Source organism: Berghia stephanieae, chromosome 3 (genome assembly GCF_034508935.2).
Source record: "Berghia stephanieae isolate SIO BIC M18660-M18661 chromosome 3, UCSD_Bste_1.3, whole genome shotgun sequence".
NCBI lineage: Eukaryota > Metazoa > Mollusca > Gastropoda > Nudibranchia > Aeolidiidae > Berghia > Berghia stephanieae.
Genome location: NC_088362.1, coordinates 52521962 through 52534256, shown reverse-complemented (window position 1 = coordinate 52534256; position 12295 = coordinate 52521962). Strand labels below are relative to the sequence as shown.

Here is a 12295-nt window from a genome sequence, read left to right as displayed (position 1 = left end):
ATACCGATTTTCTTAAGTATTTTATCTAGGTGAGTGACTATGTGCTGCTATGTGCTCTTGTATTATGATACTCGCTTTCGCATGGGAAGGTCCTGGGTTCGAGCCTCGCTCGGTGCGTAGCTGAGTCCTTGGAGACGCTCTTTACTCCATTCTCTCACCGTATTCAGGTGTAAAATGAGTAGCTGGCCGTTAACGTTTTATAACAGCGTTATCTCTGTCTGAAAAATGTGTAATATCTTCTAACAGGCCTCGTGTCCCGTCCTACATGTTAAGCATTGCTGTTGGTCAGGGACCCCTTTTAAAGTGATTTGAGCACGTTTAGTGGCTGTTGCGTTGCGCTATATAGAAAATGTCAATTATTATTATATATTATAGTATTATATATGACCGATTTTCTCAAAAATCTACTATTTTGGAATCTACAAAATTGAATTTTTAGATTAACCTTTTATATTTAAGTTAAAATAACTGTATTGAAGACAATGAGTTTTATTTGTGAAATTTCATCATGCTTAAATTGCCATATTCTGATCTGTTTGATTTGAAATTCAGTTTTCTTCCGCTTTTTCATTCCGACTTAATACTGGACAGACGCGATGAGTCACGTATTGAAAACAATCTGAGTGTCTCCTTTTAAAAAAATTAAAGATTAATTTGGCTCCAGCAATTATACGAGACATTGAACAGCTTGACATGGACAACAATAGGCCTATATTGTTGTTGAGATTTGCCCCCTTTCTTCCTTTGTCTCACTTTTTCTTAGGCGTTTATGACCCAATAATGTTGCAGAATGTATCGTCTCTACTCTCTCAACTCTGTAAGTGTTGTGTAACATATTCTTTATCATATGCTCTTACATGACCTTCAAGTGATGCACATAAATAGCATGTACACGTTTAAAACTAAGTATACTCAATCGGCTGTATCAGCCAACGTATGTATTTCTTTTTATCGCGAGAACTGGTATAATCAGATAACACGATGACCTGTAATTATTGTAATAGCGTTAATACATTAAGATATAGGGAAGAAAGGTGCGATTTCAAAATACTAGTTCCTACCTCATTGGAAGTGTAAAACCACTCTTCCTGAGGAATGAATACAAACCTTGTGTAAATGATTTTCTGGTCTGAGAGTCATGGCATCTTATTCTCCAGTCTAAGTATATGCTGGTCGTCAATAAAAACACTTTGTTATGTCCCATAATTCTTATAATTTGCCAAAACATCATGCTACTAAAATAGTTGGGACACCTTCAGTATGTAACCTATTCATTAGTTGTCTTCGTAAGACTGGTTACATACACACTTCCAAGGATTTAAGTACCTAAAAAATTAGAAGGTGAGACATCACGACGTTTCTATCCAATATAATGTGTTCAGGCAGATACAGTTACACGATTATGTGTATTGATCCGGATTCCCATGCCATATTCCTTCGGCCATCGTCAGCCCTTGAAGTCTTCTTTTATGTATATTTCGTTATTTTTTAAACAATCTTTGAATCTGCCAATTTTATTGTATATTTCTAAGGTAAGAACTGTTTGAAATATTTTTTTAAAAAATACTTTCTTTGAAAATGGAGCTTGTCTTCACACAAGATAAATTATTTGATGTTAAGAACATCATTTGATTTTTTAGCCAAACAATAAAAATGCATGTAGATGTCAATTAAGGTCTATTTTTACACTAGGATTTTTATTTGCTGATTCCAAAATCGTTGTTCCCATAATCGTTTTACATCAATGCTTCCAAGAACAATATAAAGTGGTGTATCAACAAGGTTGAAGCCTTGACAAATCTCAGCAAGCTCAATGACGTAACTGTTGATACTAGAATGTGTTAATATTTTGTAATGAACCATTCTGGTTTTCAAATTATATAAGAGAACAATTACGTTTCACAATGGATTTTTATCACTATTCGTTTTTATAACGTATTTAAAGGTATGTCAAGTATATGTGTAAATATATTATCTCCTAGACCATTTAAGGAGCTTGAATTATATTTTAAGATCCCGCCCTGATGACGCAGTAAAGTGCAGAAACAATGTATATATATATATATATATATATATATATTATATATATTATATATATATATTAAGAGAGCGAAAAAAAGAGAGAGAGAGTGAGATAGAGAGAGAGATAGATAGATAAATAGAGAGATAGAGAGAAAGAGAGAAAGAGAGAGAGAGAGAGAGAGAGAGAGAGAGAGAGAGAGAGAGAGAGAGAGAGAGAGAGCGTGTCCTCCCGCTACATAGTCAGGATTTACAATATTGATAAGCCTGAGTACCGAATTAAGACCACGTAAATGTACATATTCCCGTTCTGTCTAAAATAAAATAAAAAACTGAACAAAACAATCTTAATTTACTGTCATAATACAATCTTGTAATACGTCATTGTTTAAACGGTTTTCATTCATCCATGTTTTGATATTTAGATCATTTTGATGATGCTATAGAACACATTTTGTTCCATGTAATATACTCTTTCACCAAATTGTTTATTATTGAATATGATGACATTGATATGATATCTTTTTTATTTAACTTACTTATTTCAGTTCCACAAACTATACCCATCTACTGCTTATATAAATTATTGTTGTTTACATGCTGAAAAATAGGAAAGTTTTATATAAATTAACCTTTACCCCCGATGTGATTGAGAACGGATGTTTTATTTCACAGGAAGAGATCGTTTTGATTCTTTTATAAACTTTTCTTGACGGATTTGTCACTTCAAATTTCTTTGTTTATACAAACTGCTATATTGCTTTAAATGATATTAGTTTCTTTAAAACGTTAATAAAAATTGCAGAATGCTTTTCTTGGGTTTTGGGGATAAACCGATGTGCACGTTTATGCAGATCCGACATCCGAACCCATTTATGGGGCTAGTTTAACATTGTTGTAATGAACACTATTTTGTGTCATTTTTTAAAGATTTCTAATACATCGATGAGCCCATAAGGAAATGGGTAATCAGACCTGCAACTAAGTGCATGTAGGGATAAACTTAAATGTACATAAGAAAATTAGTACATGTAAGGATGAACACTAAAGCAGACCTATTTACACATGTTTCCCTCGACTTTTCAAAGAGAGGGGTCGTTTAACACTATCCACAGTTGTATCTCAGTTTCATAATGTAAAATGTACAGTAAACAATTGCCTGTTTATCTTGTGATCGGATCGTAAAGACCCAGCGACCCATTGTCGGTTGATGTTTTGAGAGCGAGAAAAGAAAGGTGGAAGGGGGGGGGGGTCAGAAAACCCTTTTGAATGAACCCAGAGTGTATTCTTGTGAGCCGAGTGCTCTGTGTCAGTTGAATAATTTGGGACTGAAGAGGTTTAAAATTTGTGGATCCTCCTGGTGTCATCAAGGACGTGTTCGATCAATAATTCTACACTTTCGCTTTATTATAATTTAAAGCACCAAATATATCATGTAAAGAGCGTTGGTTGGCGGAAATTATAGATAAGTAACAATTGCCATGTTTACTAAATATAGTTAAATTAAATGGACAATGACACTGCTGTCTTCTATCCCCTAAACTTTTGTCTCGTTTTGTAGCTTTTTGTCCATGTCCTTGAATGGGACATTTGAGTAGAAATATATTTTTTTTCTATGTACCTTATATCCAATGAATATGTATAAGAAACCATAATATTAGTGCCAGTAACCGATAAGCAATGCAAGACGTGATGAAATCTGAAGATATTTAATGCCTTGTGTCTTTTGCTCCATCAGTCTTGTGCTAAGAAGACTGTAAAATTATTTTTAAAAATTGGCCAAGATATTTGTAAAATTGCCAACATATTGAAAAAATGAAATAATCAAATTTAATATGAAAGAGTAAGTATTGTTTACTGGATAAAAACTGACATATTATACTGTTTTGAGACTTGAAATGTCATATCTGAATGGAAAAGCTTATGATTTTATCAAAAAGCGTGGAAATGAAAACTGAGATTTCACTTATTAAAATGTTCATCTCCGCACCATCTGACAGCTGGGATAATACTATCATATTTCAATACTAAACCAGATCGTTTCTTAATTCTATGATTTTAGAAAACGATTATCAACAATTTCACAGAGACAAATGTTTGAATGTTCTGAGACAACAATTTATTTTATGATTAAATCAGCATTTCGGTTCACTTCATTTGTAAATATTGTTCACAAATGTGAAACTCTAAACGTTTAAATGATTTGTCTTTGTGAAATAGATTGGAGCTAATGTCCAACTTATTTTTTTGTTTGTTTGATTTCCAAGCTTTAAACAATTGTATTGCTATTTTTATCGTTATATTGAAGGAAGGAGATTGAAATTTAGACAACAAGGAGATAAGAAAATGTGATTATTTCTGAGAACAATTTAGAAATTCATGGAAAGAGATTGTGATTTTGCATGCTTTGTTTTATGTGTGATAGCTTAGTTCAACATATGAGAGCATGAATAAGTTGCACTATGAACTATTACCGAGTGAATGTGTCGTGTATGTAGTTGTGATTCCAAATCTGTATGAACAATTTGTTATGATGAGAATGTCATGACGATAGTTATGAAAACAAAGATGATGATACCATGATAATAAACATGCTAAATTATGATAAACTGAATAAGTCTTTGCTTCCTTGAATTCTTTGTTTCATGACGATAATAAAATGATATACCCTTTTTGGTTGCTCGTCCTAAAACGTCTAAAAACAAAAACAAATAGGCTCTACCCCTTTATTACGTGTCTAATAATAATAATGATGCTATGTATAAAATAATTGGGGATGTCAGATTTTCAAGCGTTAAATTTCACCACAATTAGATTTTTTAAAGCATCATTTAAGTGTTTTTGAAAATGTCTTATATTCAAAGATAACGAAATCGGAATCCATTGAGTTGTCGAATAATTTACTTCTTTCAGTCTTGCATTTTAGAATTTGTGCGTATGACACTCGCTTTCCTATCTGACGGTCCTGGGTTCGAGCCTCTCGCTCGGCGCATAGTTGAGTCCTTGGAAAAGGCTCTTTACTCACATTCTCTCACCGTACTCAGGTGTAAAATAAGTACCTGGCCGTTGACAGCGTTGTCTGTCAGAAAAAAATTGTAATATCGCCTAACAGGCTTCATGTTTCGTTCTACATGTTACGTGTTGCTGTTGGTCAGGGACACCTTGTAAAGCACATTTAGTGGATATTGCGCTATATAAAAGCTCATTTTTAATTATTAATTTTATAGAATTCAAACTTTGTTCCCAATGTGCAGTCGCAAGCTTGTCGTGAAGCGATTGGTAACACGTAAAGGTAAGAGTGTAGGAATCGTGGATTCTTAAAACATACGGGTATCATACACTCATGCTCTGATATTGTATCCCTTTAAAATAACTTTTTTCAAAGTGAGTGGCTTAAAATTTTGCAATAGCACGCAAATTGTCTTTGTAAGTCGTTAAGTGTTTTCAAAATTGGCAAACATCGTATGCCGCTGCTGAGATCCATCTCTGTTCTTTTTTCATTTTCTTCAAATTAATCAGCTAACTCAGGAAGACTAAGATCTACTGTCGATATGCATTCCTACAGAATAAAAGGTAAAAAAGCCATGGTGCTTTCTTGATTGAAGGAAAACTAAGCTGCTAGAAGTATGAACTGTTAAAAGTAATGGACCAAAATGATATATCGGCTTCGAAAATAAACAAAATACCAAGCACGGAATGTTTTAGACTCAAACCCCATTCTTTAGCCAATAACAAAAACATAACATACACTTAAAATCCAGACAGGCGACAGTATTTGTCTGATAGTACGACCTCTATACTTTCCTTATTGTAGGGCATCTGTATTTGAAAGGTCTCAATAATTTTCAGAAGTCTTGGAGTCAGCAAATTGTTGTTTTTTTTTGCACAAGCAGAAAATATTTGGTAAAAATGAGATGAGTTGTTTTTTTAAAAAGTAGTCTTCCCAGGGCCAATATGCCCTTAGAGTCGAAGTGTATCCTAGTTTCTATATCGTAAATGGACAATAGCAACTGCTTGTTATCCTTTGGATATGCGCAAGACCATCTATCGAAAGTACGTTCAACCAGATTTAACAGAACCAGCTACCAGGAGTTATTGCACTGCTGGTTAGACAGGAGGGGGAGGTCAGAAAAAAAAACAACCTCACTACACCCAAGATTGATCTTGATCCCTTTGCGAATGCCCTCCCAACTGTTCTGAATTGTTCTTCTGTTGGTTTGAAGACAATTTCATCAGGGAAACTGTCCGATCCCTGGCGGTGTTTGCTCCAGACCTTATTGTGTTTAAGATAAAAACAATATTGCAAGACGTAAGGCTGAAGTTTGTCCCTATTCCTGCTGTGTTACATAGGTAACAGCAAGTTACCCTTTAGATAGGACGATAGTCTATCGCAAAATCGTGGGCTGAGGATTAACTGGTTCTAACTCCACATTTCTTCAAATTGTTTGTTAATAACCATATAAACTTCAGCCACTCTTTTGTACACAAAACGTTTGAGCTAATACATTGATTTCAACATTTTTTATATTAAAATTTTCCACACAAAAAAACAGTTAATCTTCAGTCCCCGAAATATTCTCCGCCAAATCTAACAAACCCAGCCATCCAATCACTGCTGGCTGGACAGGGAGTGGTGTCAGAAGAAATCTCGACTGCACCCAGGATCGGTACCTACTCTTTGCTTGTGATGCAAGTTCTCTACGACTGAGATATCAGGATCGCTTGTTAAAAGCACTTCAAGCTCGTTGTCTTTTTTTTATTTTTTTTTTTTTTGTAATACCAAATCCTTTAATTTGCATTTTTCATAAAATGGAAATACATTATTTTGGTATTTATAAAAATGTTCACAGCAGAGAAAATTAATTGCGAGAGTAAATCTATTGAGCTTGACTGTTTAAGTTTCTGGTTGAAGAGATTTTTTTAAATCAACTGACATGAAAAATTACGTAGTTCATCAGATGGATTTAAGGAAAATATGATTGCCAGAACACCATAAGAAGCGAGGACGAAAAGACTTGTAAACTTTTGTGACAATCTGATGACTTCAAGAAGGATATTGCTGTGTTGTTGGCCGGGGCAGGTTCCAAACATGGTGTCATGCTGTCCGCTACTTCTGCCTGCTCTCTGGAGATTGGGAGATTGGAAAAAGGGAAGGAAGGAATGAATTCATTAGCCATAGAAATATAAGTCAGCATCAATTATATGGAAATCGAATGGAATGGCCTTTGTGTAATTCACGTTCAAGTTCAAGACCTATCGTCAACTAGCCACACCCTAACTCACACTCGACAAACTGCACGATCGATTGGATTAAAATGCGAATAATGACCATCTTTTAATTTATAAAACAAAGTGGCAAAGTAAATTGTAGTCCAATAAAAATAATTAAAAACATAAACAATAACATTTTAATGGATTTAACTTGATAGATGCTATGAATGAGCAGAGAGGCAATACGATAAACGAGTTTTAAAATTATAATATCAATGAAAATGCTTTCATTCTTGATAACTTCCGCCAGAGGGAACAAATTAATAATTGACGTCGAGGATTATTCATAGTTTAAGACACAAAAACATTATTTAGTTCTGGCACAACAGATATTGAAGAAAATCAAATTTTATATTTTAAAACTTCTGTTATTAGCTTCCTTCAAAAGGTTATTGTCTTATATCAATAAATAAATAAATAAATAAATGAAAATTCCCGTTATTGATCTCATAGGTAATTTTATATCTAGGGTCTATTCCAATGGGAGACTTGAATAACCCAGGCGTCAGCAGCGCAGTATTGCAAACTGAGCTAGGGTGAGGTGACGTGCTAAAGGCCACACAACGTAGCGGGTATTTGAACTCGGTACCTTTCGGTACGAAGCAAAGACCATACCGCTGAGCCACGCTGCCCCATTGATCGTGCCCCGTATCTATAACCAATTGTGTACTTACTGCATAATATTTAATTCTCTTTATAATAAATTTTAATATCTTAGCATAATGTTAATATTAGCACGTGTCTTATAAATAACAATAAGAATCGTTGTGCGTCTATGTGGTCGTGTGGAATGACACTCGCTTTCGGATCGGAAGGTCCTGGGTTCGAGCCTCGCTCGGCGCATATTTGAGTCCTTGGAGAAGGCTCTTTATTCACATTCTTTCATTGGACTCAGGTGTAAAATGAGTATCTGACTGTTAACAGCGTTGTCCCTGTAAAAATATTTAATATCGTCTAACAGGCGCCATGTCTCGTTATACATGTTATATGTTTCTATTGGTCAGGGACTCTTTGTAGAGCACTTTGAGCACGTTGAGTGGATATTGCGCTATATAAGAGTTCAAGCTCAAGTTTTATATTGAAGATATAATCAAGATTAAATTATGATTATCTCATGATCCATGACTGATGAAGCAAGTAGCTTAGAAAATGATAAAGATTTGGAAAATTATAAACTCTCTAAATTTATTGCCTGGCATGTTACCTTGAAACATCGTTATAGGAAATTTGAAGGCAAAAGTCAGCTTCGATTATCGTTGGGAATGTTTGGGGCGCTTAACCCATTTCCTTACACTTCATTTAGATTATTAGATTTTTGTAGTTAATAAGCAAGAAGAAAATATTAGTGTGCTCATGTGGTGTGATTATGGTACACTTACTCGCAAACAGCTTTCTGTGCTTCACATATCCCACGGACGGTGGTTCCATTCGTTAGGCAAAAAACACTTCTGTCTCCTGGTAAGCATGGAAGAGACGCGGTGTACGTGGTGCAGTTGATGACATTGGTTGGGAACATCACCTGGGTCTCACCTGGGACTGGAGAGAAACGATAATGATGGTGATGATGATGATGATGATGATGATGATGATGATGATGATGATGATGGTGATGATGATGGTGATGATGATGATGATGATGTAGTAGTAGTAGTAGTAGTAGTAGTAGTAGTAGTAGTAGTAGTAGTAGTAGTAGTAGTGATTATAGTAGTATAGTAGTTATAGTGGTAATAGTTGTAGTGGTTGTAGCAGACGTAGTAGTAGTAGTGGTAGTAGTAGTAGTAGTAGTAGTAGTAGTAGTAGTAGTAGTAGTAGTAGTAGTAGTAGTAGTAATACACATTTATACAGCGCTCATTCTCGTGTAAAACACATGCTCTGGGCACTTTACAATATAAATTATTAGAAAAAAAAAAGAATTCATAGCCAAATCAAGGATTCATAGTGTCAATAAAAGCAAGTACAGTAAAGATGTGTCTTGAGATTCTTTTTAAAGGCAGGTAAAGACTTGCACTCCCTCAGACCACGTGGTAGTTCATTCCAAATCTTGGGGCCGAAACAAACAAACGATCTGTTACCAAATTTTGTTCTTGATCTTTTTTCCAAAATTTTCGTTTGGTCATTACATGATCTTAAAGTGTAATCTTCAAATTTACACATGACCACGTGATCTGTGAGATATGCCGGTGCTATACCAGTCAAACACAAACAAGACACGCTGCTTTGTAATATGTGCGCTTTTCAATGGGCAACCAATGGAGAGAGGCCAACAAGGGGTTGCATAATCAAATTTTCGTTTTCCAAAAACTAATCTTGCTGCACTGTTTTGTAGTAGTTGTAATAGTTTTATAGAAGTAGTAGTAGTAGTAGTAGTAGTAGTAGTAGTAGTAGTAGTAGTAGTAGTAGTAGTAGTAGTAGTAGTAGTAGTAGTAGTAGTAGTAGTAGTAGTAGTAGTAGTAATAGTAGTAGTAGTAGTAGTAGTAGTAGTAGTAGTAGTAGTAGTAGTAGTACTAGTGGTATTAGTAGTAATTGTAGTAGTAGTAGTAGTAGTAGTAGTAGTAGTAGTAGTAGTAGTAGTAGGAGTAGTAGTAGTAGTAGTAGTAGTAGTAGTAGTAGTAGTAGTAGTAGTAGTAGAAGTAATAGTTGTTGTTGTAGTAGGTGTGCTTGTCGTTATTATTATCATTGAGCAGCAGCATTAGAAACTGGCAGCAACCAAAATTGTTTTGTATTCGCTTTTATTGTGTTAATGTTTGTTTAGTTTCGTTTTTCATATATGATGAAACATATGAAGCAGTTATAAACAATGTCATGATTTAAGTCGAAATATTTTCCAAAATGTAACACTTAACATTTATTGCTGAACTGCCCACAGCAAAACTATAATTATAATTCAACTCACTGATCAGGAATGGTATTATTGTAACCACGCACAAAAAAGGAAGATATGACACATGTTTTAAATAAACCATTTTGAGAAGAAAACAACTGAACTTGAAAACACGGGACGATGATTGTATGTTTAAAATCTTTGAGACCAATATTGTAAGATCCACGGTCTTACTCGTGTGACTGGTCAGAAACGATTTAATTTATTGCCGTGTCTACAAATTGACCAGTCATTATCAATCACAGTCCAGTGGGGTTTTTAATGAGGTCAATAAAAACGAATACCTATCTAAAATGTACTGATACATATAACGAGAGACTGCTTGCAAGTTTGTTAACCATGCATACGGAAATTGTCTTTGGCATCTTTAAAAGCGTATGCGGATAGATATTTACGTTTTGGGTATGTTTGTTTCATACTTAAAATGGGAAATGACATTTGGAGAGGGGTGATTTTTTTTTAAATTGAATTTTTATAAAGAGCAATATCACCTGAACGTGCTCTAAGTGCTTTTCAAGGGGTCCCTCTCCAACAGCATGCCATGACACCTGTTAGGCGATATTATTACAATGTTATTCCGACACCGACAACGCTGTTAAGGGAAAGAAAATTACAAGAAAAAAAATCCCTACATAGTTTGAGGAGAGCAGTACTCAACTGTAAAATGTGTACCTGGCCGGTAACAGCGTTGCCTTTGAGGGGGAAAAAAGATAATAACGGCGCTTTACAGGCGTAATGTCTCGGCTTACATGTCAAGCGTTGTTGTTGGCTTGGGACATATTGTAAATCGCTTTGAGTTCGTTTAGTGTATGTTGCATTATATAATAGATCAAAATCCTTTTTTTTTAAAAAAAAACTTTTTGGATGTTAGAACACGCATGATCTTGCGTTGGGCCTGTTGATTCTAGTGCATTCTCATACTCGAACGCTACGAATAGGTCATGCTTAATAGTAATTATGATCAGGCCTACCTAAACTGTCACAGTCAGAAAGAACTTACAACGTTTCATATCATCAGAGAAGGGATTCGCTGTGTAAACCCATAAAGCCATAAAGTTAGCAAATACAAATATTCAGATGACATTCGTCAAAACTTCAGACGGTGGAATCATAATTACAAGGACCGCACCTTAACAATATCATAACAGCATGGTAAGTGGATCACTTTTATTATCCCATTCACTTGATGCCATAAAATAAATCCCTTTCTTCCTCGTCCTCTTTTCTTAATTCAACTAAAATTCATCTTGAAAGTGGGTCGTTATTCTTTGAAGTCCGTTTATCTCATGAAACATAAAAATATGCAGTGTGTAAATAATGCTTATTAGGTATGTGGTCATTTGGAGTCATGTGATTAGCTAAGATATGGGAGGCAAAGCACACTGGGAAACTGCTGTAAGAGAGTAGAAACGTGCTTATGGTATGAAGGTCACAGATTGACGATTAACTCTCGGAATACCGACTGTTTTCCGGATTTTCCCCAAAACGTTATAACCACCCAACAAAAAAAAAACCCCATTAATTTCTAAAACTATAACTCAAAAGGAATAAATACATGCTAAACATAATTTTCTTCAGCTATATAAGCTCTACAGCACAGCAATAAGTTATTATATTATCACAATTTTTTTAACAATATCAAATGTTGTGATGTACAAAAGAAATCTGAATGAGAAAATGATGATTATATCGTAACGAATGTGACAATTTTCCTGCAGTTGGTAAGGAGAGGGTTATATTTATCGTTGAAGTAAAATGAACAGCCACAGACTTCTTTGCCAGGAACTTTTTAAAAAACACACAAGACTAAGTGAAGATGCTTGACCAAATGAAATTTAGTATGAAATGCTGGTATGAACTTTTAATATCCCTCCATGTAATTTAATGTTGACAATTTATCTTCAAATCATTTTTCCAAATACGTTCTAAAAACCGAATTGCTGATATCAAGCCTTTCAGCAATATTGAGGCCATTAAACGTATATAGACCGGTCTAATGTAAACTAATAGAAACTACCATTTTTTTTATTTTTTTTGGCCTCTTCTTAAGTCAAACATACATATTATGTTCCAGTATTGAAACCGACTGAAAAATTGTTTAAGGTCAATGAAATGTCTTTTGTC

General features: G+C 34.6%; 1 protein-coding gene across 1 annotated transcript; it reads right to left on the bottom strand.

Moving 5' to 3' along the window:
- Positions 1-5511: 5511 nt before the first annotated feature.
- Positions 5512-10348, bottom strand: LOC144969586 (uncharacterized). The gene is made up of 3 exons (XM_078908730.1): positions 10184-10348; positions 8670-8826; positions 5512-7143 (listed from the first exon to the last, which is right to left on the bottom strand). The coding sequence occupies exons 1-3, from the start codon at positions 10251-10253 to the stop codon at positions 6984-6986; spliced, it is 387 nt and encodes a 128-aa protein (XP_078764856.1). The 5' UTR covers positions 10254-10348; the 3' UTR covers positions 5512-6983.
- Between the last annotated feature and the right edge of the window lie 1947 nt (positions 10349-12295).